Source organism: Lichenostomus cassidix, chromosome 12, assembly GCF_008360975.1.
Source record: "Lichenostomus cassidix isolate B80296 chromosome 12, HeHo_3.0, whole genome shotgun sequence".
NCBI lineage: Eukaryota > Metazoa > Chordata > Aves > Passeriformes > Meliphagidae > Lichenostomus > Lichenostomus cassidix.
Window position 1 is genome coordinate 16,573,232 of NC_139493.1, and position 24,830 is coordinate 16,598,061.

A 24,830-nucleotide genomic window follows, 5' to 3' on the forward strand; every position below is an offset into this window, starting at 1 on the left:
TCCCGGCCCTGCCCGGCGGCCCCGCCCCGCCCCGACCCGGCCAATGGGGCCGCCGTAACGTGAGCCCGGCCCGCACCGGCACCGGCACCGCCGCCCCGGGGCCCCGCCCCGCCCACGGACCCCTCCCTGCCGCCCCAGGGCCCCGCGCCGGGCACCAGCCGGGCACCGCCGGGCCAGGCGGGATCCGTGTCCCGCCGGCAGCACCGCAGCCCCGCGGGGTCCCGGGGCCCGGTATGCCCCGGCGGGAAGCAGGACAGCCCCAGTACAGGGGCCCCGTGGAGGCACCCGCCGCCGGCACCCCCCGCCACCGGGCTGCCAGAGCCGGGCTGTGCGCTGGAGGAGGGAAGGGAAGAGTGACCCTGGCCGCAGCGCCCGTTAATTGGGAACTAATAGAGCGTAATGGCTATTAATGGGGATCCCGGGAGAAGCGGCGCTGGTTTGCAAATGAACGAGAACACGGCCAAAAATTACCTCCCAGCTAATTTTCCCGGTTCCCGAGCGTGCCGCGTGGTGAGGCAGCGTGGGGTGGCAGCCAAACCCCACGGAGCTGCGAGTGGCGAGGGGCTGGGAGCGGCGGCGTGCAGAGCTGGGGGCACTGCCGCCGTGCCTTGTCCCTCCCCTGCCCGGTCACCACGGGTGGGGATGGACGACGTGACGCCAGGCCAGGGTGGTGCCCAGCACCCCTGGCAACCGGCTGCAGCTTGTCCCAAACACCCAGCGAGCCATGGGCATGCACGGACACCTCACCTTCCTCCTCCTCAGCCTCTATGCCCCAGGTAGGTGCTTCAAGGTCACAGTGTCAGGGGCCCCCTTTGCCAGACCCTGGGTGGATGACCCTGCGTGAGGAGGGGGACAGGGGAAAGGCTCTCCTCGGTTGCCTTCACATGCCTGGGGCTGACGCCAGGAAGGGTATAGGGACTGGCAGCTGCCTGGCTGGGTTGAAGCATGGAGAGGGCATCACTGCAGTGTCCACAGGGCATTGCCAGGGTGTCCTCAGGGAGTCTTCAGCATTGCCAGGATGTTACTGGGGTATCTTAAGGGCATCACCGTGGCATATCCACTGTCCCACCACTGGGACTTCTTCAGAGCATCACAGAGGGAATTCTGGGGTCCCCCAGGGGAATTACTGGGGCACGCCTGGCAGGCTGAGGTGACACTCTCCTCCTTGCAGGGACTTTCATCAGAGCAACAGGTAAGAGTATGATGCCCTGGGCCCTGCTGTGCCTGACAGGAAGACCTGTGCCTGCATGGGTGCTTAGGTGCGGGAGCAGAGCTCCATAAGCACAGCTGGATGAGCCATCAGTGGTCCCTGGGGTCTCCCACCAGTCCTGCCTGACTTTCAACATGTGGTGACCCTGAGTGAGGACACAGTGCCAGGCACCCCTGTGGCCGAGGTGACCGTGTCCTGCAGCAACTCAAGTAGAAGCCCCAATGTCACCCTGGACAGCACTGAGCCCAACCACCCCTTCAACCCCATCGCCATCAGTTCTGACCCCACGGATGCCACCATGTTCCGGGCAGAGGTGCGGCTGAGGAGCAGGGAGTAGGGCAGGAGCCCGCAGGCACCCTGCTGAGTGATATGTCCCCCATGGCAGGTGACACTGCGTGCTGGTGCAGAGCTCGATGCCCGCCAGGTGCCCCTGTACCCACTGATCCTGCGTGCTGCTTGTCCTGGTGAGGACGAGGTGGAAGAGTGGCTCTTTGTCCGGGTGACAGCAGGGCAGGTACTGCACTGTGACATCCCCCTTGCCAGCGCAGGTAGGAGCCAGGGGCACAGGAGAGTGGGGGCAGTGGGTGCCAGCCAGCACCAAGCTCCCACAGCCGTGTTGTGCTCCAGAGGGTGATGTGGTGCAGGTTCCTGTAGATGTGGCGCCCCGGACACGCCTGTATGCAGTGCTGCCACAGTTTGGTGGGCTGACGGTGAGTGGCAGCTCCCCAGGGGCCCACACCCCCACAGAAGGGCGCAGCCTTGGGGACAGCAGAAGCCCGGCTGTGGAGGAGTGGGTCAGGGTTTCCCATCACCCTTCTCTCTGCAGTTCAGGCTCCGAAACCACAACACACCGCTCACGCTCACCCGCCAGGGGTTGGTGCTGGCACCTGACAATGGTTTTGACCCCAGCAAGGACACCCAGGTGGGCACTAGCAGCCCCTGGCTGGTGGCAGCCACCTCCCAGTCCACTGGGGCTTAGTGCCTCACTGGCACTGCCACTCCACATCCTTCTCTTTCCATTAGGCTCCTGTCTCCCCCTGGACCCTGGAGTGCTCCAGCCCTGTCCGTATCCCCTTCTGCATCTCAAGTCCTGTCCCTATCCTCATCCCTATCCCAATCTCTATTCCTGCCCATTCTAGTCTCCAGCTCATACTCATCTCCATCTCCACCCCACTTTTCACCTCTGTTCCTACTCCAAGGCCCATTCTCATCCCTTGCCCCCTCTCCTTTGTCTCTGTCCTTGTTCCCATCCCATTGCTATTCCTGTCCCTGTCTCTATTACTATTCTCATCCCTATCCCTGTCCCATCCCCGTTGTTGTTTCCACTTGGGGCTGTCCCACAGCTGCTCTGGTGCTGTCCCACAGATATTCAGGTTGGAGATTGAGGTGATGGATCGTCATGGGCACAACTGCAGCAGGGCTGTAAGGGTGAAGGTGCTGCCGTCACGCCGTCCCCGTGTCATCTTCCCGTGAGTGGGGTTGGGCCAGGTGAAGGGTGCTGGTGGCACCAGGCCATGCCACATTGCCCACCTTGCATGCAGCGAGCCACACCAGGCTGTGATGGTGACAGAAGGCATTGGCCCCTGGGAGGTGGTCACACAGGTCCATGCCAGAGGTGATAATGTCCACTATGCCATCCTCGCTCCTGTGGCACCTGCACTCTTCACCATCGATGAGGGTGAGCAGTATGTCAGGGGTCCCCACAGACACCCTGTCCCTGTGCCCAGTGCAAGGCCATGCCTCCTCCTGCAGTGACAGGTGAGATCCGCAGCACCCGCCGGCTGGAGCTGATCCGTGCCCACCTCCTCATCCGGGCTTACAATGCACTGCACCCCGATGACCACGCCACCATCACAGTCAACATCACCGTGCAGGGGACAGACCATCGGGCACCAAGATGTGTCCCAGCCATCATTGTGTATGGTTCAGGGGAGAGTGGGGTGCATGGGACTCTGCTGCACCCGGGACATGGGGCAGAGGCTGAGCTGCTGGCTTCCCTGCCGCAGGTCCCAGGTGCATGAGACGGTGTCCCCCGGTGACACCTTGGTGACACTGAGGTGCACTGACTCCACCAGCACTGATGGGTGTCTGCACTATGCTCTCGAGGGACCTCCCTCCTCCCTCTCCCGCTTCTGCATGGAGGGGCCACAGCTGAAGGTGAGCAAGGCCATGGGCAGTGCCCAGGTGGATAGCAAGTCCAGACCCTGGGGAGCCCAGTGGGACAAGTGGGACCCTGTGACATGTGCTGTCATGCCAGGTTCTGGGTGAGGGCTCTTCAGGGCTTCCTGCTCCCCAAGGCCTGCTTGTTCTCCTCCCTGGCTCCCTCCTGCTCCCCTGGCATCACAGCCTTTTGGGACACACTGGCTTCGCGGGATACTCTGCCTTTGCAGGGCATCTTAGCTTTGCTGAGCACCTCAGTTCTGCCTGACACTCCTCTCCTGGCTTAACAGGTCAACACCACCCTGGACTATGACTCGGAGGCTGTGGCTGCTCTGGGCTTCCAGTTCACGGCCACCATTGTGGTGACAGTGGGAGGGAAGCCCCTACAGAGCAGTGAGTGCCCATGTCCCTGGGATGGGAAAAGCCCTTTTCCAATCCCAAAATCAGCAGATCACAGAGGAAACATTCCTCCCTTGCTGCCCCAGATATGTTCCCATGTCACCCAGCCTGGCACGGGCTGTGGGGTGGTGCCAGTATGGCTGAGCTATTGTGTGCCACACAGCCCGTGTGCCTGTGCTTGTGACGGTGACACCTGTCAATGAATTCAGACCAGTGTGCCCCAACGGTGCCACCTTCACCGTGCCAGAGACAGCAGCTTTCGGAAGCATCGTGGGGCGTGTGGCTGGCACTGATCGCGACTACCCACAAGACAGCCTTGAGTACAGCCTGGAGGGAGGGTCTGGCCCTGCACAGCCCTTCTCCATCGACAGGCACACTGGTGAGCATCCAGTCCCTTCTCCAGCCTGTGCCACACCCCATGGCACCTGCTGGTTCCCAGCAGCTCGTGCTGCCCCACAGGTGAGATCCGTGTGGTGGGACCCCTGGACTCCCAGCAGCAGAAGAGCTACAGGCTGCTGGTGCGGCTGACGGACACCCACAATGACCTGGACCTAAGGAACAGGCAGAGCTGCTGGTGTAACGTGTCCGTTCGCCTGCAGGTGCAAGGGCAGCCTGTTCTGTGAGCTGTGGTGGGTGCAAGCACTGTGGGTGCCCTACAGCTTCCCCCTGCTCCCAGCAGGCTGTGCTGGACCAGGTGCCAGTGTGCATCCCTGAGGTGCAGGAGCTGCGGATCACGGCTGGGTCCCCAGGCAGCCGCCAGCCTGTCACCCACCTGGGGTGCCGCAGCAGCCTTGACAGTACCGTGCTGACATACACCATTGTTGGAGGTGAGGAGTTGCCAAGCCACGGCACAAACCAGCCCTTGCCATAGTGTGGCACTGAGCCGACCCTTTCATCCAGGCAACGAGGATGGGCGCTTTCGACTGGAAGGGAACAGGCTTGTCTACCTCGCCGATAATGGAGCAGAGTCCCGCACCTTTGTCCTACTGGTGGAGGTGTGGAGTGGCTCTGGTGCCCGCCACCGCAGCACCGTGGTGGCACTGGTGGTGCACGTTACCCCCTGGAGCATCCCAGTGCCACCCAGCACCACCACCCAACACACGGTGAGCAGAGCCCATCGGCCAGGTGATGCTCCAGGGTCCATCAAACTTCCCATGCTCCCTCACCCCACTGCTCTCACAGACGCTGCAGAAGGAGCCACTGGTTGTCACACGGACAGAGGCTGTGTGGCACCCGCCGGCCTGGTTTGTGGCAGTGCTGACCATCTCTGGTGCCCTGCTGCTGGCCGCCCTGGGCTGCACGGCCCGGAACCTGCTATGCAGGTGAGCCCCGGCCTGCTGCATGGCATGGAACACTGAGCAAGACTAGGGGTTCACACCTGCCTTCTGCTCCTTCCACAGCAACCGGGGCCCTGGCAAGCTGTTCCTGAGCAAGAGGTGAGTGCTATGTGGCCAGGGTGCTTGTACTTGCAATTGTACTGTCCTTTCAGGTAGCCAGGGGGACACAGCACAGGGGGGATGTTTAATGTACCCTGCATTTGGCCATGGTTTGCTGTCCCAGGGAGCCATCTCTGCCCAGGGCAAGGGCACAGCCCTGATGGGAGCTATGGGAGCAGAGAGAGTGATTTGGCCAGTAATGTCAGCGGCCAGGCTGGGACACAAACTCTGCAGTGGACAGGGTGAGATGGCACAGTGTTGGTGCAGATGCCTGCTGCAAGGCTGGGTCCCGACACCAGGGCTGAAGTCACTGGGAAGCCTCTGCTGGACAGACATGAGCCCATTTGTCAGGGAAAGCTCCCAGAGAGGAGGTGAGCAAGCTGCTCAGCCCCCCGGAGGATCAATGATGGTGACAGGTGACAGACGAGAGAGCCTCAGGAGATTCTAGACCAGCCTGTGTGAAGTGTCTGCACAGCAAGGAGGAGTCATGCAAGCCCTCGGGCAGTATAACAGCCACCTCCAGTGGCATAACTGCCCAAGGTGATGCACAGCCGGATCCAGGGTCATTGGTGAGGCTGGGGACACAGTGCTTGGTGGAACTGCGGCTGTAGTGACCATGCAAGGGAGAAGACTCAGGCTCAGCCCCTGCAGGTGGTTTTGGCAGCAGGGAGACCCAGAGCTACAGCTCTCCCAGCACAGCATCCTCCAAGCACAAGAGTGGTGTGTGTCAGCACATGGGGAAACAAGCGGATGTGGTGGCAGACCTGCTTGGTGATCTCAGGCACTGGTGAGAGGTGGTGGTGCTTGGGGGAGCATGGCTTTGCCACAATCCCCTTCTGTGCCAGGGGACAATCAGGTAGGTGGATGATGGGCTCAACTGGGCACAGCTGGAAGGGCAAAGCCTGGCTGGCCACTCACTCCCAGCAGCATCTCTAAGGGTTGAGACTGGAGACCAAGCACTGACAGCATGCCGTCCCCTTGCTCTCTGCCTTCTGCAGCTCCTGGGATGTGGTGGAGCACAGCAGGGACAAGAAGGAACAGGGACATCCACATGCCAGCAGCCCTGTAAGAGTGTGCCATGGCAGCAAGGGTGGGTGGTCTGTAGGGACAGCAAGAGAAGCCCTGGGCCCCTCAAGCACTGTCTCCTGTCTCTCCTCCACACAGGGGCAGTTTGATGGCCGTGCTCAGGACCCACGTGAGTGCCCAGTCCCACAGCCCCAGTAGCCCCAACAGCAGCCTTGGGCTGTGTCACCCAGGGCAGAGGGGTCTGGGAACAGGATAGATGGGCACCAGGCTGTGCACAGGGCAGTGACTAAGTGCTGCCTCCATCTCAGGCACCGGCAGGGACTATCTCTTCAACAGCGTGACTCGGGCTCAGCACTGGATCTGAACTTGGTGAGGGGCTCCTTGTGATCCACAGCTCTACGTGGGCAGTGCTGGGTGGAGCACCGGCCACCGGCAGACACCTGGTGTGTCCCCCAAGGAGACCCATCCTTTGTGGCCAAACCTGCTGCCCATGGGGTGCAGCTGGATTCTGAGCCACCTCAGCCAGCGCAGACCTAATAAATGGTGTTAGAGATTGCACACACTGCTGTGATTGCCTTAGGGAGTCCCGTTGCTGGGCAGTGCCACTGGTGGATGTCCTGCTGTGGTGGTGATTATCACCGTCTCGTCAGTGATGTGAGTGGTGTGACCCAGGACAAGGACAGCAGCGGGCTCGGCACTGCAAAAAGTATTATGAGGGCTTTGGCCAGGTCTGCTTCGGTCACAGAAGCATCTCTGAAGCCTCTGGATGTGACCCAGCCAGGGCAGTCCTCTGCAGGGAGGTTGTCTGGGACAAGAAAACTCAGCCACGGGTAATTTTGAGAAACTTGTGCCCCGAGTCTCATGTCCCCCTCAAGCTCTGCTTTGTTCCAGCGCTCGCAGGCGCAAACGGGTGGGATGAGCAGCTGGTCGGCAGAGGGGAAGGGTTGATAATTGGGGAGAAAAGTGAATTAGCGTGGGCGCAGGTGAACGGGACGCCGCAGGAGGAGCTGGGAGCGGCGGGAGGCTTTGAAGGCGTCAGTCAGCGGGAGGTGCGAAACCGGTTATTTGAATTTCAAAAGGAGCGCGCCACGGGACGCCTCCCTGGCAGCTCCCGGGGAAATGAAGCGCTGGCGGGATAAGAGGGAAGAGACTAATTTGGGGAATAGGTGACTAAGGGGAGGGAAGGGGGACAAGGGCCAGCCGTGAAATTTCACAGTGAGAGGGGTCACCTGTGTGACTCTGCCTGAGGGGCTCTTTTGTCGTGAACTCACGGGAACCGTGACCGTTCGGGAAATAAACCCTTTATTATACCGGAGTGGTGCGTTAGCATGTCCCGTTGGCGAGACCCCGCTCGGAGAGGCAGCCGGGCAAGGCCGGGGCCACGGAGCGGCAGCCGGGGAGGTTGGGACGGCTCGGAGCGGCGGTCGGAGGGGAGTGCGGAGCCGCCCCGGGAGCTCGGGGCGGGGAGCTCTGAGTGTAGCCGGAGACCGCGGGACCGGCCGGATGTGGGCTCGGAGCGCGGAGGTGCCGGGGGTGGGCTCAGAGCGCGGAGCTCGGAGCGCGGAGGTGCCGGGGGTGGGCTCGGAGCGCGGAGGTGCCGGGGGTGGGCTCAGAGCGCTGAGCTCGGAGCGCGGAGGTGCCGGGGGTGGGCTCGGAGCGCGGAGGTGCCGGGGGTGGGCTCAGAGCGCTGAGCTCGGAGCGCGGAGGTGCCGGGGGTGGGCTCGGAGCGCGGAGCCGCAGCCCGGCGGGGCGCGCCCACCACGCGCGGGCCGCGCCCATTGGCCGAGCGTCCCCCCTTCTTCGCGGGCATCCAATGAGGCGGAGCTGCCCGCGAGGGGGCGTGGCACTGGCGGGCGTCACGTGTGCCTAACGTGCGCTGCCGTCCGCGCTCGGAAAAGGGCGGGGCGGCTCTGCGCTTGAGCGACATCAAGCTTGACCTGTCAGAGTTCAGGAAGGTCCCCCGTGAGGCGGGACTCGGGTGTAGATTGGCGCCGGGGGCGGCGGGGCGGGCTTTGGACGGCGCGGTTGCTATGACGGCCAGCGCCGGGCTCCGCCCGCTCGGGCGCCGCCATCTTGTTGTTGATTCGGGCGGCGGGGAGCGGCGGCGCTGGGGCTTCGCGTCCCGGTGTCCCGGCCGGGCAGGCAGCGCCGGCCCCGGTGAGCCGCCGTGGGCGGGGACCGGCCGGGCTGAGGGGCGGGGGGCTGAGCCGAGCGCGCTGCCATGAGGCGAGAGCCGGGTGCGGCCCCGTGAGGGGAGAGGGGGAGCACAGGTACAGCCCCGCGAGCAGCCGGGGTGAGGGGGCAGCGAGCACCAGGAGGGGTCCGTGGTGGAGGGGTCTGTGCATGGCCCCGTGAGGAGGGGCTGCGGAGAGCCCGGCACGTCCCGTGTGTGCGTGGGTGAGAGCCGGGTGCTTTCCCCTGCGGGGCCTGCCTGGGGCACGGCCGGGGCGGGGTTCCTCGGGCTGGGCAGCGCGGTGCCGGGGCAGGGCCGTGCCCAGCGGGCACAGCGAGCGTCCTTTCCCTTTGTGCCCTTCCTTCCCTTCCACAGGAGCTGCGCGCAGGAAGGAGCTCGGCAACCGCGGCGGTAACATGAAACCAACATGGTGAGGAGGCTGGTGGGGCTGGGGGCCCGTCCGTGCTGCCCCCCGACAGGGCAGGGGGGCGTGGGCTGGGTGGCCCCTTGGTGCGCTGGGTGCCCCGCTGGGGACAGCCGGAGTGCTTGGCGGTCTCCCGAGGCAGGTGTGCTCATGGGTCTGCAGACCTGGACCGAGACCAACCTTCCCCGGGGTTTCCAAGGAGGGGTTGGATTAGGGTAGGTGGTACCGACTCCTGTTCGTTTTCGAACTACTCTGAATTTAAGCTTGCCCCAGAGTCCATATTCCTTCATTTTTAAGCTCAGCATCAGCCTTCTTTTTTTTTTTTCTTTCCTGAGCAATATACTTTGGTATGTGTTGCCTTTCTCATTTCAACCTGTCTTGCTCTGTTTTTGCTCCATCTGCTTTTCCTCCCTTCAGGTTCACCTGGCTTAACTTGGTATTCAGAGCTTCCAGAGCTGGATTCCAAAACTGGCTTTTGCTAACGAAGCACTGAATGGTGCAGGAATGGTGTGGGCTTGCATTTGTGTTCCTTCTTAATGTAATGTTTCATTAGGGCTGTGTAAACATAGTTAGTAGCTTGTCTCACAAAACAATATGCAGTAGCGTCTTGAGAAAGTCGCACTGTAGTGAATTGTCACCTGCAGCTGATATGCTAATGCTTGTGTGTATGGTCAGGCTTTTGATGGAGAAAAATAATGGTGTCCTTGTTATATATCACTGAGCTAAGACTCTGATTTCCTTTTTACAGAAATTCTGTCAGGAGCTTCAGAGTGTTTTAGAATTAGATGTATCAGTTCTTCCATGTAAGAACTGTGACCCTAAATAGGTCTTTTAGGTCTGTCCTAATCCCATGTAACAATTTCTTATTATTGAGACTCAGTATTTTTCTGTGGCTGGGTTAGTTTAGCACTGGCCTACGGTAAGGGCTTTGTTTTGGAGCTGGAAGGAAAGTGAAAAGATTTAGCTGTGGGCTCTATAAAGCAAGGTAACATTGAGTTGCTGTTTCAACTGCATCAGACTCTTATTTTTTCAATGTTTTGAATTATCCTATTGCTAAATTTTCTTATTCTTTTTCTTTCTTAGAGGGTGTTTTGTACCCTCCTAGCTTTTTCAGTACAATCATTTCCAGGTGCATGGATGAACAGCCGATGCTGTTCTGATTAGAGCCTGTTAGGTTGATCTGAAATGTCCCTTTTCATGGCATTGCCTTTGCTTCCTGTCTGATAAGGACTTTTGGGAGAGCAGGGGAAGTGATCCTTGGCTCCTAGAGGGGGAAGTTGTTGTATACGAGGTTATTAGCATAGGAATCTCTGATGGAAAGAGTAGGATATGCTGGTAGGACCCTCTCCTGGACCCTCTGGTTATTCATTAGGCATTTTGCAAAAAACATGCAAAATTGCCACCTAGAAGGAAGAGCAAGTGAGCACAGTTATCTGTTGAGATGAGAAAGGGGACAGTTTTTAATATCTGGCTCTGATCACCAGTGTCACGTTCCTTGTGTGGTTTCCCAGGTACTTCAGCTCATGTAAGTATAGACTGCAACCCACAGGAGGTTCTTGCCTTGTTGCTGGTGCCTGTGCAGGTGAGAATCAGAGTTCCCTGACTTACAGACTGATCAAGCTGAAGACAATCTGACTAGTTTTTTCCCCAGCTTTGTGGATGCTTAAATGATTTTGCAGGTGCAAGGGAATTTGGGCTGGTGCTGGAGTGGAGTCTTATCCAAGTTCAGGGTAATCTGCACTTTGACTGTGTAACAGTGCAACAATATTTTTTACATATCTGTTTTCTTATATATAAATATAATTTAAAACCACATATTTACATATATTTAAAAAACTAAATGAAACAGTAGTGCCCTTGCTTCTCTCCTGATTTTGTGAATCACTGTGTGCCTCATCATCAGGTTGACAGTGCTGGGCCTGTCCTTCTTATAAAAATATTTTAGAAAGGAAACTTAGATGTGCTTTGAGTTCCCCTCTCTTGGCAGATTGTGCAAGTCAACTGACTTGGGAGTTATTCTGTCTTGCACGTAGTGAAAAGTCAAGGTTAGCAAGCACTCAGAGGTCAAAAAGTGCCCAGGCTGGAGTAGTACCTGTGCCCTTAGTCAGCTAATTGGCCTTCTAAACAAGCATTATGATTTCTTCTTAATCATGTAGTTGTGAACTCTCCTCATACCGTCTGAGCTGCCTGGTTTGTTTCTTTCCTTCTCTCCCACACATACGGAGCTTATTCATTTTGGGTAAAATGACCAAACCCTGAAATGTGTCCTTGTTGAGCTTGACTGGTGCGAGATAGAGAGCCCTGTACAGGCTCGGGGCTATTTGTTGACCATCTGCTTACAGGACACAGTCTCTTTGGTCCCGTGGATCACCAAATGTTGGAAAAAGGTTTGATCACTTCTGAGACTTCAGTTTTTAGTTGACTTCTCCATGCCTAAAGGTTTTTGTGGATGTGGTGAATTCTGGCTGGCATACTGGCTATGGGGTGGCACTTACTGTGCTTTCCATTGGGATAAGAAATGTAGGTGCTAAGTTTGAAGTTGGATATCCAGAACCCATGCTCTAGAGGACGTATGGTTCTTCCATCAGTGGTTGAAATGCAGATACTGAACTGTGGAAAATCTGACAGAGGCCTTGATTATTGCAGTGTAACCCAGGCACTTCACTTGCTCTCGGTAGATTCCCCCAGTCTGTCCTTCAGGAATTAGCTTGTAACATGTTGGATATGTGAATATCATAGTGGAGTGTTGATGCTGGGATTTGTAGGCTCAGAACTTAGTACTGACAAAAAGCTGCAGCCTGATTTGTTTACTCTTGCATTTGATAATGTCACATTGTCAATTTTGGTGCTGGACAGGGTTTAGCTTTGAACTTGACTTGCAGAGTGTGTGTGTGGCTTTCTGCTTGCTTGTTTATATAATGGGACTTGCCTAGGAACAACTGCTTTTTTTTCTGACCTCTCAGTCTTTGATAGGAAATGCATCAAAAACAAGTCTAATAAGTACAGAAGGTCCCTAGTGAGCTCTGAAATGGGTGAGCTTGAGAGAAGGAGCAAAAGAAAAGAAAATGTGACAGAACCTTCTGCAAGAATCAACTAATTGTGTTATGTGCTGTAAACTGAAGGAACCCTTCAGCTATATGGAGGAGTCTCCCTCATTTTTATTCCTGATGTGACAGGAATGGAGAGCAGGATGCTGGCCAGTGTGTAATATCAGGTTTGTTGCTGGTGTTGTGGAGGTGGTGGGGGGAGGAAGAGGAAGTGTGTGTGCGTGGCTGCTTAGTTTCTGTTTTGCAGGCATTGCCTGTGCACAGTGTTGTGCCGTTCTGATGTGGCAGCAGCTGTTATTTTTGGTTTTCCCAGTGTTCTGTTCGGGTAGATGTGCTTGCTAATAGATGCAGCTCTCTTAATCAGTGTGTTGGGCTGCCTGTGTGTCCTGTGTAGTCCGTGTTGGTGTGAACCACTCTGCAGATGGTACTGAGGTGCAAGTCCTTTGCCTTCATTTATTTCCATAGGCTCCTCTATATGCATTTTGAGTGGCATTAACTGTGTGTAAAAGACGAGCTTCTTAAGCTTGCATTTAATTTGCATCACCCTGTCAGTATGTGGTGTCATTAATGTTTGAACCCCTTCTTCAGGAGTAAAGGAATAAGCTTTGCTATTACAGGGTGCCTCTCTATCTGTGTAATTGTCCACAGTAGTTAAAATGGGTGCACCTGTTTTGTTAAAAAACAACACAGTCATAGCTGCCATAATTATATTAGTAGAAGATCTGTGTCAACCAAATCTGATAAAAGCAGTGAAAGGGGTTATGAGATGGATATGCCTATCCTGGTAGGACGTCACTACACGTGTTTGGGAGCTGCAGTAGATAAGCTGTCTCTGATTTAGCTTTTGTAGTTAGAAAGGTTATCTCCTTCACCAGCTGTCCTGCTTTGCCAAACGCTACCTCCCTTGTACTGGGGCCTACAGCAGGCCCTGTTCAGCTGCTGTGATTTAATATACTCTGCTTCAACCTTTTTTCCCTAATACCCATCTCTGCCTGGTGAGGAACAGTCATGCATCCTGCTGGCTGGGAATCTTCAGCTGAGGGTGGCTGAGGCAGCTGGGGACAGTGTGTCCCCTCAGCCCCACTGGTGGTTTTGTAAAGAGCATCTGTCAGAGCCCACAGGAATGAGTGAGAGTATTTGCATCCTTAAAGGAACTTGCTGTGAATTCCAGTCCCAGTCTCTATGGAAGGTATGCTCTCCAGCATTCTGAATTGACAAGCAAGTAAAGATCTAAATAAAAGCTAATTTAGCATTCGCTAACTCGTTTGCGTACAACATCTTGCAGGCTGACTTGCTTCTGGGGTCCTGCTCCCTCTTGATTGCAAGAAGTTGGCTCCATATTCCAGTGACTGCTCAGCCAAAGGAGCTTGGGTGACATCTCTAAGGTAACTTTTTTCTGTTTTGCTCAGAATAATATGCAGCCACCTTAGAGAAATCATGCAAAGAAAAATAAACTGCTTGCTTTTTGCCTCTATCTTTGTAATTTTACCCTTCAACTAACAATATGTAGATAGAGTTTGTGGGAGCTTTGTTTTTATCTTTGAAGGATACTACAGGAGCACCAGGTAAGTGCACAAGCACAGAGTGAAAAATTCAGTCCTGTTCATTCACCAAATTGGTGTCAGTACTTTGTAATAAGAACTAAAATTCCAAGGTTTGGAGGTCTAGTAATTTTGGCCATTTAGATGGCTGATTTGCAGCTGAATCACCTTACAATGATGTCAGAACTCTATTGTCTGCTTTTTTCCTTTCTGTTCTGAGGTTAGTTTGCTGAAAGTTGATAAGGCTGATCTTCCAGTCTTTCAGTTTCAAAGGGGTTACTTTGTGCTGTCCTGAATTTGGAAGAAAGTCTATCATATCTGTTTTCCCCCAGTTCTTTATCAACAAAGATATGACTCAGTATACCTGTGGTATAAACAGACTCAAATGACCTTGTTTTCTTGAGACATGGTGTGTTTAAATAGTGGTTGTGTCACACAGTTCACTTTTCTGGTGGGGAGGTCCCTGATCTGTGTGAATAATGTTCTTCCTTAGTTTGAAGTGCAAGAGGTTATGACCAGAGAAGCTGAGCTCTACAACTACCTTCCTGGAGTACAGAGAGGAGACAAGTGATGCCTTCTCTTCAGGGGATGCTCCTGTGCCTGTCACTGCTGACTTAAGTGCTGATCTAAAGCTGAACAACTGTACAGTTTATATATGCTGCTCTGACATTTCTTTTTCCTCCCTATGGTTCTGTGCTGAGCTGCATTTTCCCCAATGTTTTAAACTTACAGAGTGGGTTAATGTAAAATGTCACATGATCTTTAATTCCAATTAACATTGCCCACTGTTAGTATTAAAGTATTGTCAAGCATTTCCAAAAGTGAGTTTAGAAATCTTAAAAAGGGCACAAGAAGATAGGGCTGGCTGTTTGTTCTGTGTCCTTTGACAGTACTGTCTGAGCAGCTTAAGCACGTGTGGGGAGCAGTCATGATCTCATTACAGCTAACTATAGGCGATAAGCAGCTTTGAGCACCAAAATCAGTGCACCACGGAGTGCAGATGTCAGTGAGTTATTTAAAGCAAGAAGGATTTGGGAGAGAAGCCTGGGGGCTACATAGTCCCATGTCTTACTCAGTGTCTGAATCAAACCATCGAATAACTGCCATGAAATTGCTGGAGCTACTGCAGAAGATGAGATATGGTGCTCTTGCATTGGTTTGTTGGTTAAAAAAATGGTAAAGTCCTGGGGCTTTGGAAGACCCTCACAGCACTTGCTGCTTGGTGAAAGGTTTATTCCACTTTCCTGAGCTGTGGTCTTTATATAAAGCTGTGTGATACATCTGAGGAATAGACCTGTTGGATTCATGGGGTTTGACTCTCATCCCACAAATACAGAAATAAAAAGAATTTTTAATTTCAGTCTTTTGAGTCTGTCCCAAAAGAATTGTTGAAGCAGTCTGAAGCTCAGTTTGTGTTGAAACAATACAGATGGAGGTTTTTTTAGATATTTCTTAAACACCTCCACGCTTCCTGTAATAAAGCCCACACCATGTTAATCTTGAAGATGTGGATTTTACTTAGATTAAAAGTGACACAGTAGAAAATGTTTATGGATCTCCTTACTTTTGCAAGTAATGGAGTGGTTTGCTATATTTTCCATTAGAACCAAATATTATGTGTTTTCTTACGCTGAGCAAGTGGCATTTCCTTTACTTGGGCATAAATCTTCTTTATGTAATTGAGGTCTTAATACTTCACAGTTCTTACCGCAAGTGTTGACCTGAATACACTTATTAAAATTTGACAGTAAGCTAAATGTGAACCAATAAGCATTATCAGGCATGCTTTATGCATCTTTTATTTTTATAGAACTGAGGAAAAACCTCTAACTCTATTTTAGTCAGACTGAATAGGTATCACTGTTGTCCACCATGCAGAGTGTGAATAGTTTTCACTCTTCTTCAGGTGTTCTGCACACTGGTTGTTTTGTTGTTGTTTTTTTCTTGTAATAACAGCACTTGGGGGCTTCTGTTTTTCCCCTTAATTATTCTTAGCTTTAGTTAAGTAAGATCACAGAAATTTCCTTTCCTGTGGTGTGTATGTTAGTTATGTAGCATCCTTAGCAGTGACACTTCCTGTAAATTTCAGCAGCTTAGAAAACTGAACCTATTAACAGTTTGGTTCACTTAAAAAACAGTAATTTTAGAAATTAATTCTGATTTGTGAATGCAGCTTGACTCAAATATTCTTAGTTAAAATAGTTAAGTGTATTGTATCATTCACTAGCCAAAAGTGAACCAAGGTCTATATTCACTGCAGTTAAAATACCTTCCTAAAACCTGGCAATTAAAGGTCACAGGTTAGATGGTGAAGTGTTTGAGACTTTATGTTTTTTGGAGTTCATCCCAACCAGAAGAAAATTCAAAACCTTTTAAGAATTCTGCTAAGGATCAGTATCCCATGGTAGTGAGCTTGCCAGGTTGACTCTTATGTGAATGCAAGGCACTTTCTGTTTCAGGTTTCCTGTCATTTGCAGTTTTTTTATGATTCTCAAGGAAGAGAAGTGTGTGTTATTTTCCACCCATAATGCTTGTTATTTTGTGGTTTTCAGCCTGAGATGATACACTTTTGGCACCTGTTATCACACTGTATTGATCTGGAAGAGAAAATTAAAGGGAAATTGGCTTTCCCTAGCTATACATGATGTATTGTGGCCCTGAGAATACATGTGATTTAGCAGACCAATATTTTGTAAAAAAACCCCAACCCAAACCAACCTGCAACATGGCCTTCCAGTGTCTTTAGAAGAATTTAAAGCGTGAAAAACTAAGGTAGCCATTACACACTTGAGAGAGAGACCTGCTTTTAAAAACAAACTTGCCACAGTTTGTGTAACTTCCAGATGAGTGTGCTGTGCTTTTTTTAGCATATGGGGCAGAAGAAATTAATTTTTTTATGTATATGCAGGTGCTGGATTTAATTATTTACAAACCAATTTGACAATAGATCAGGTTTAACATACTTTCTTTTTGCTTTGGCTTTACATCTCTTATGTAACCAGTGGCCTCAGTGGTTGTAAGTGGCACACTAGAAAGCCTGTTGGAAGGAGCTTTGAGATCCACTTCAGCAGCTTAACATTTAGATAAGATATTGGGAATTTGTGACCTGTAGAGAGTTTACAGGGACTTGTTTACGACTGCTTCAGTGAACAGGAAGTTAAATATAGGCTTTGTTCGTCTGATTCTTCACTTCAAATTAAGAGGGGGAGTTTCTTGTTTCAAACATTGAAACAGAGCAGTTTGATGTGGTAGAGCATTTCAAGGGGTTTGCTGCCTAGGGTTAGTATATACAAAGGTAGTAATGAAGATTTGGAATATTAAAGGTCCTGTTGGAAGGTGCTTGAGAAATACAGTGGAGTGAACTGTGTTCAGGGACTGCTGCCTTGGGCTTCTGTGCGCTCCTTTCTTGGATACTTCCTTTTGCAAAGCCAGGTTACACTGGATCCCTTGGAAGTGTGAGGTTTGCTAGAAGAAGGTACCAAAGGATGGTTGTGCTGGCTCCTGATTAGGTAAAACAATATTGCAGACTTTTTAAATGCCATTTTTAAATGCCAGGTTTTGGGTTTTGTCCTTTAAAACATGTAGCACCTTGCCAAGCTTGTAGTTGTGACTATCTGACCAATGCATGTGTCTCCTGAGAAGAGGGCCTGAGGTTCAGATTGCCCTTCATTTCCACTCAGGTGGCTGGGCCTCCTGCTAATTCTTTGTCCTTTACCTTCCAGAGCATGCTGCAAGCCACAAAACAACCCCAAGGTATTTTAACAGCTTTAAGATTTTGAGTATGAGCGATTGAAAGCCTTGCAGATTATGTTGATCCTCAGGAGAGTAACAGGATAACAAAGGCCCAGATTAAAATCCCCTCCATGACCCTGACTTGTGTGTCATGTGTGTTTTGCCATATTGAATTTTTTAATGTCACAATGGATGAGAGTATTGGATGAAATTCTCTTTAGGGTTTTATCTAATTTCAAATGAAATTACTACCTTAGCTTTTAGTCCCATCAGATATTATGTTATATATTCTTACTTAATTTAAGTACTAGATTTAGTACACTGTCTTTGTCTAAAGCATGTCTGCCATGACAGACCTCATTATTTCTCATTCCAAACCTCAAAAATGAAATGTTGCCCTTTATCCTTGAATTTTCCATGGCATTGTTTACTTTCTTGCAGCACTTGCACTGAGATTTCTTTTCCCCCTAAAGCAGAGCTTAGTTTTTTCTCTTTTCTTCTCTGTGTTTTTAGTTTGTTTTTTTAAGTGGGTTTACAGTACAAGAGAATGTACTGTATACAAAAATGTACCCTCCTTTGGTTCTTTCTCATGGGGAAAAAATTAAAATGCAGTGTCAAGTTAAGAAGTTATAGCTCATGTTTTCCTGCCTGTGACCCTCAAGGGTCACCTCCTTAAGAAAATTAAACTGGTATCAAGTAGGGGGCATGGATTTGCAACGTGATTATGTGTCTTTAACTCCCTGTGGACATGCTTATAAGGTTGTTTTTTTGCTACAACTGCTTTGGACAGCTGCATTAATCAGCATGTTCATCCTTACCTAGTGAAGCTCTGCCAGTGGAATCCTGAAATGTAGATACAGTGACAGTGATAAAATGACACTTTTATTTTAAAGCTTGTTTTGCTGGAGGTGTTGAGAAGGTAAAGAGTGAGGAGTGCTTTATTTGTCAGTGTAACTAGTGCTTTTTTCAAGGAAAGAAGGATTAGATGGAAAAGTAGAGGCCCAAAATATGTCTTTTCCAGCTGAACTATTTTTTTCATTGGCAATGTAGAATTAGAAGGGCTTGCAGTGGGAGAGGAGGGTATCCTCTCTCAGTTATGCAGAAAAGATTTTACCTATCCATACAAACCTTGGTATATTTATTCTGGAATGGGTGGCTACTTGAAATCACAGGGCAGTCTGCACTTCCATTTTCTCATACAGTAAATTAAGTGTTGTCCTGAGCATTGGTATTATCTGGGGTACTGTATAACTGACTGCATTGCATTTCTCTGACTTTTCTCTGATGTTTAAGAAAGCCCCAAGTTTTGTTTAGTATCGATGTCTCAGAATTACAGTAGCAGAACAAACCACTAGATAACAACTGCTCCTTGTGCTTTTGGCACAAGAATTTGTTTCCCAGGGTGAAGTGAGCTTGTCTGGATAGTCTTGCTTTTATTCTCTTGAGTCTTTCTGTGGGACTGATGTGTTCCTAGATTGTATTTCTGTCATATGAGCAGAAAAGTTGCTCAAGGGTTTGGGTCTTCAGCCAAACAGCACCACATCCACTTGAAAGAGGTGCCCTAATTTGAGTCTGTATTAACAGAAACAATTCGGCTGTTGATGTACTAGGACACAGGTTCTTTAAATTTCAAGAATTTAATTACCAGGTAAGACTCAGTTTAAATGAAGTGCAAGGGGGTCATGGAAAGTGAAATGATCACCAAAGTGCTGGCTTTAAAATACATATAGAAGTAGCAGGATAGTCAAATAAATTGTGCCTTTCTGAAAAGCTGTTTTACAGCTGGCTGAAGTACACCAGGACTGAATGGTTTTACCAATGTCATGGAAATATTCAGCGGAAGCACCAAAACCAGTAGCCTGTTCCTGGTTCTTTCTTTTCCATTTGGATAACCTCAGGTAGATTATGGTTATCTAAAGAATTTGTTAACCAAACCAACTGAGCAGTTTGCTGACCTGTTAAGCTTCAGCAGAGAGATGTAAGAGTTGCTGCATTTCTCCTGGCTGTAAGTGTTTTACCAGTGTTCAGACAGAAGTTGTGCTGTCTGATAAAACCGCAGGATGCCATTAGGGGCCTGCCAAATGTGAGTGTTTTCTGCTTCTCCATGTAGAAAAACACAAGTGTAGCTAAGGCAAAATGTTTGTTTAGCTTTATCTTCACAGTTAGAGAAAATTCTGATGCACATGCTCCTCCATTCACTCTCAAATGCTGTTGTAACTGCCAGAATGCCCTGGTGTATCTCTGTCTGCATATGTGAGATTAAAGTCCTCTTGGGTACTGAAATTCCAGCTCACATGAGTCTGTGAAGCTGTTAGTGCCTTGCATTCCATGGAGGGGTAGGTGGAGCTAATGCAGACAACATATTAAAAGTAAGAGTGTTAATCTTTTTGTTCAGAGCTCGTTGCTGTTTGTGTATCACCTGCTGTTTTGGCACAATGTCCTCAGGTCAGGATGCTGCTCTGATACAGTTTGGTGATGACAAGAGGCAGATGTAGAGCCCAAGCCATGGCTGAGCAGATGTTTGTCTGGCCACAAGTGAGAAGATAGGCGTAGTACCAATGTTTGCTTGTTTGGGTCTTAAGCTCATTCTCTAACAACATGAGCTGTACTGAATAGGTATTGCCACAGATTTCCTGAAGGCAGAGATCCTGCAGTCCTCAGCTCCTTTAAAATAGCCAGTTGCCTGGTATCCCCTTATCTAACACTGTTCATTTCCATGTAATTAATTCTTAGACAGCTCAGAAAAAGGGCAATGTATAGATCTGAGGAGGAGATGGATCAAAGTGGTGTCATAGCCCACAGTGTATCATAGGAATTGTAAAGCTGCTTTACAGTGAGGTTGAAGTGAACCAAATCAAAAACTGGTTTTCAGAGGCCAAAAGGGTGAGATTAGCTGGCATGTGATGGTTCTTCGTGGCAAGTTTGTGTTTGGCTTTGATGCATAAGTCTTAGACTTGAAAGGTTTAAATCTGTATGTTGTCCTAATTCCTAAGGAAACAAAACATTTGTGCTGCTTCCTGAGTACTGGAGCCAGTTTCTGCTCCTTACCAGCTGACTTTGCTTTCCCCTCCCTTTGCACGGGATGTGTTGTTGTTCACAATGTGCTCTTTGGAGTGTCTGGATCTCAACTGTGGGGTCAGTCTCTTCAAGATGAGAAGCCTTTCCCTTCACAGATCCTAAATAGCTGCTTAGCAGTAGCCATGCTTTGAGAATTCTCTTCTGCTTGTTGCAGATGGGAATGGGATGTGGGGTCTTGGCTTAGCTTTCCTCTGCAGCTTACGTGCAAAGCAAAGGCAAAGTGTTGAATGTCTGTTTAAGTTTTCTGAGTAGCAGAGTATTGCAGGATTGTGAAGGTAATGTGCAACCTTTTTTTTGTTTTCAAGCATTGTGAAATGGAAAATTGTATGTATAAACAGTAGCATGATATTTTCCTTGTTAGCAGCAGTAGGAAGAGGCAGGCAGGAGAGCTTTTCTCCTCTGGCCCTAATGAGGCCAGTTTGTCCTTTGCATTTAAAGTGTCAACATAAATACATGGGGTGGCAAGTCACTGCAAAGGGATTTTTGCTTAACTCAGGTTTCAGTCAGCAGCTTAATAGAATGTGGTTTCTGTGACTTGTGAAGATTTATGAGCAGTTAATGTGTATAATGCAAGTTTTGCTGCAGTTGCTATTTTTTCTATGCTTTCTTTTTTATTTTTTTTTATTTTGGGGAAATAAGTAGGGGAGTTACTGGGGTAAGGAACAGGGAGCCTGCATTGCGCATGTGCATCGTGACCTGAGGAGTGAATCAGCTCAGTCATAAGCATTGAGCTGTAGTGAGTTGTCCGGCCATTTTCTGGCAGGCAAGAGTTCCTGTCAGTGGGTTCAGTGTATGGGTGAAGAAAATCCATTTTGAGTCTGTCTCTGCTGCTGAAGGAGATGCATTTAATAAAATCCATGTCTTTGCTGAAGGGACTCATGCTTGAGGCGAAAGCTCTTTCTGGTTTTCTGTGCTGTTTGCTCAAGTAAACAATTTTATCATTGGAAGAAGATACTGAAGTTTTCAAATCCATGTTGTTCCCAGAAGGGGGCAGGGGAGACTTGCGAGTTGTGGAGTTTGATAAAAAGTACTTTTGTTTGGTTTTGTGACACTTCCGTGCTGGCTTTCAGGCTCGGCAGGCACTGCCGCCGCTCTGGCAGCGGGAGCGTGGCACGATGAGACGCCTGCTCAGTGCCAGGAGCCTGCAGCAGGGAGCTGGGCTGCAAGCCTCCCATGTCTTGGCTTTCCTTTTTCTTGGGGAGCATTGCAACAGCTCAGAGTTCTCTCCTGCAGTTCCCCCTCGTCTGATACACTGAGATGATATGCATGTTAAAGATGTGAGAAAATGGAGTCATCACAAAACATCCCCAGTTCAGTTCAAGAGCAATCTGGACAGTTGGCATCTACCTGGGTGAAAATCTTAGTTCCGGATTCTGTCATCTAGATTTTTATTCTTAGTTAAAGCTGGAAAGAAGCTTCTCCATGAAACTTTCTTAGGAATTTTCAGGAGGGTCTAGGTTTGCACTTTACAGACCTAACTTCCATTTGCTAAATACACTCAGCCTGGCCAACAGTGAGAAGGGAGTTGTTTTGCCAAATGTTTTAGAAATGGGGTCATGCAACTCCAGCGAGTTTGTTTTATGTCTGCAAAGTGACCTGGGGTTTCTTTGACAACCTGGAATACAGACAGAACAAACTTGACCATGTTAGTCTGCATTTCTGCCTTTGAGATGGGGAAGCAGCTACTTTCTCACAGGAAGTGCTAATTGCAACATCCCTGATAATTTTGACATAACTTCTATCTCTGCATTGGTAGTAAAAGGGTAAACGACGACTCTACTGAATGTGGGGGCTGGATTAGTGATGCACAGACTTGCTTGAAGTACTTGGTGCTTTTTCTGCCTGAGTCTTCACTTGCAAGGTCTCCTGGCATCTGTGACTAGAGACAAGGTTCAAAGAGGAACCAGTAGTCAGAAGCAGATGGAAACAGTGGGGAATTACTTGAGAGAATTTGAGCCATGGGAGCCTATGGGACCTGATGGTGCTAAGCTGCCTGAGTAACAGTGGTGCGAGTCTTGGCCGTCTTGAGAAAGTCACAGAGGTGCTGGCACATGTCTTCAAAATAGGTCCAAAGGATAATCCAGGGTGGTCAATCTCACTTGAGTCCTGGGGACAGTCATGAGTCAGGTCCTTCTGGTACACCTTTCCTGTGTGAAACATGTGAAGGAATGTGACTGGGAACAGTTAGTATGGATTTACTGGCTGTAAGTTGTGTCTGACGCACCTCATTGTCTTCTGTGATAAAATAATCGGATTTATGGATGAGGAAGAGCACTAGAGGCCATTTAGCTTAAGTTTACTGGGTGTTTTGACACTCTCCCACAGTATTCGTGTATGCAAGTTGGGACATTACAGACTGCATGGGTGGAGTATGAATTCAAGCACATCAGGGAATTCTGAAGAGTAAATGGAGTCAGAGGCGGATGAACGGGTGATTCATAGAGCTCTTTCCACACAGCAGGACATTAGCTTCTGAAAGTAGGCTCTTAATCAGTCTTTTTTTCCCTCCTGAATGTCATTCTTTGCCACAATGTGATAAGACTGGATGGAAGGCAGTATTTAAGAGGCTGTCTGGTTGAAATTTGTCAGTCTGGCTCGTTATCAGTGAGGAAGATTAATCTGTCTTTTCTTGGGAAGAAGTGGGGGTGTTCACATGTGTGTTCTTCAAGATTACCTTGTTTTGTTTTTCATTCAGTTGGGTGTATGTGTGATTGCCACAAGTAGTTCTGTTTTCAGCAGGTTGCAGCCTCTTTGAGTTTGACAAACTTGTTAGTATAACAGGTGAGCTGGAGGTTTTCCATCAGTCCACACCTACTGTGCACTTTGAATTCTCTTCAGTGTTCCAAAAATACTGTGGAGCATCTGATAATCTTTTTGGAATTGCCAGTCTGGAAAGGACACTGTTTCATTAGATCTGGTCAGGCTAAGGTATATATACTTGTGCCCAAGGAACTGTAATTGCAAAATTCAGTGTATGGTGTTTGCTTTGGGATTTTTTTTCCTTTCCAGTACTGCTATTACTGCCTTGCTGCAGCCAGTGGTATGCATTTGCATTAAGAATTCAGTTTAAGCTATCTAGTGTGGTAGTGTGCTAAATTAAGGCACCAGTTATGAGCAGAGAGGTTAATGGTCTTACATAACATTGGTCTTGAGGTTTTTTTGTCACTGCCAAATCAAAAATAGCAATTAGAAGTTCATTTTTTGTCCTAGTTGTGTATTTTTCTGTGGGGATCAATTATCTGTAGCAACTGACTTTATAACCAAAGCTGTTTTTTCTGTTTTAAAAGCATCATAATTTAAAAGTTGAGAGCAGTACTAAAAATCCAAGTTCACCACAGGCTGCTTACATCTGCCTTTCAGTTAGTGGTCTCTTGGAAAGCTATAGATCATTCTTATTTTATCAGAACTGCCTAAGGAATGTAATTTTAGCTCCTCTACGTTTATGGCTTTTGTAATAATTCTTCATGGGTTCAGCTCCTTATGGCTTTTGTGTGTCTGTGGTTAACCCTGTAGCTTCTCTGTACAGTTACTGGTTAAAACTCTTAACTCTTGGCTGCACTTTACTATTGCTCTGTGTAGTCTGAAACAGCCAAAACCATAGAGTGTTCTTACAGATACTTCTCAAAAGATCTTCTGTTGTGTTAGCCAGTATTTTTTTTCTTCTGAGAATACTTTGCCATTTGTCCCAAATGGGAGCTGACTGTATCCATTAGGATTAGCTTGTATGTGTGTCTAATCTCATCCTAGATCTCCATTCACAGAGATGCTGGCAGTGTGTTCCTTCCTGTTAAGATTTCCCTTCATGTCTACTCCCACAAATTTTTTAATTGTGGAATTCATGGTAACTTTGATTACCTTACAAAGAAAAAATAGATATATTCACCTCCTCGGCAGCAATCCATCTGTGCACTGTTAAGAGGAAAGGGAAATGATTCCTGGTTATGTTGTCTAGGGAAGATTCAGGACTTACTTTGCAGACTCCATTTAGAAGTGTCCAAATGATGTTTTGTTGGAAGGTGAAAAAAACCCAAAAGAACAGGGGAAAGTTGTCTTCAAATTCTTGGCATCTGGTGTCTGTGAAAAAGAAAGATTTATGTAACTGAATGTGCTGCATTCTGCTCCTTGGCTTTCCCTCTGAGGTGGCAGCGTGTTCTTGCAGGGCATTGCTGCTCCTCACTTCCTGACAGCCCACCTGGGCTTAGTGCCTGCTGAGGCTCTGGTTTGGTACATGAGCTGAGGAGCTGTGAACCACGTTCACTAGACTTGCCCTAATTTTTCAGCATATGATGATCACCGCTTTTCAGTCTTTCCTTGATGAAATGTCTGCTTCCAGGGTAGTCAGCAGCCTGCATGTGCAGATAAGCTGAATTGGGATTTGAGCAGGGAAGCACTAAGCAGATCTGCAGCTGGGTGTGTGACAGCCACAGAGAAGAGTCCCCTCCAAACACCACTGGCTGTGGCTTTGCCTACTTGCGTTAGAGATTGCATTAAAAGTCTGGTCTTTAAGCAGTGATCTTATATATCAGCTCTTACAAATTTTTCTAATATCTCTCTGCTGATAGGAATGAGGAGACAAGACATAGTATTAATGTGTAATAGCAGTG

The 24,830-nt window shown here is 49.4% G+C and overlaps 2 protein-coding genes across 12 annotated transcripts in view; both read left to right on the plus strand.

Moving 5' to 3' along the window:
* The first annotated feature begins 131 nt into the window (after positions 1–131).
* CDHR4 (cadherin related family member 4) lies at positions 132–6,789 on the plus strand. Of its 7 annotated transcripts, none has more exons than XM_085072962.1 (20): positions 132–776; positions 1,172–1,192; positions 1,412–1,523; positions 1,596–1,758; positions 1,838–1,920; positions 2,037–2,132; positions 2,234–2,679; positions 2,752–2,888; positions 2,963–3,128; positions 3,217–3,367; positions 3,661–3,763; positions 3,933–4,148; positions 4,229–4,368; positions 4,449–4,596; positions 4,670–4,872; positions 4,952–5,091; positions 5,170–5,205; positions 6,204–6,270; positions 6,370–6,400; positions 6,540–6,789. In XM_085072962.1, exons 1-20 carry the CDS (start codon positions 400–402, stop codon positions 6,593–6,595), a joined length of 2,892 nt encoding a protein of 963 aa, XP_084929088.1. In that variant the 5' UTR covers positions 132–399; the 3' UTR covers positions 6,596–6,789. The 7 variants fall into 7 exon arrangements, 6 of the variants coding, with proteins under 6 accessions (XP_084929088.1, XP_084929090.1, XP_084929089.1 ...); XM_085072964.1 differs by having other exon boundaries at positions 135–776; positions 2,576–2,679; XM_085072963.1 differs by having other exon boundaries at positions 597–776; positions 1,327–1,523.
* A 1,445-nt stretch (positions 6,790–8,234) lies between these two features.
* IP6K1 (inositol hexakisphosphate kinase 1) overlaps positions 8,235–24,830 on the plus strand; it is a 37,121-nt gene continuing 20,525 nt past the window's right edge. For 2 of the 5 annotated variants that reach the window (XM_085073002.1, XM_085073007.1), the window contains exons 1-3: positions 8,235–8,388; positions 8,780–8,834; positions 13,161–13,260. The gene's annotated coding sequence lies outside the window, so the exon portion shown is untranslated. The other 3 variants (XM_085073004.1, XM_085073006.1, XM_085073005.1) reach the window with 3 other exon arrangements.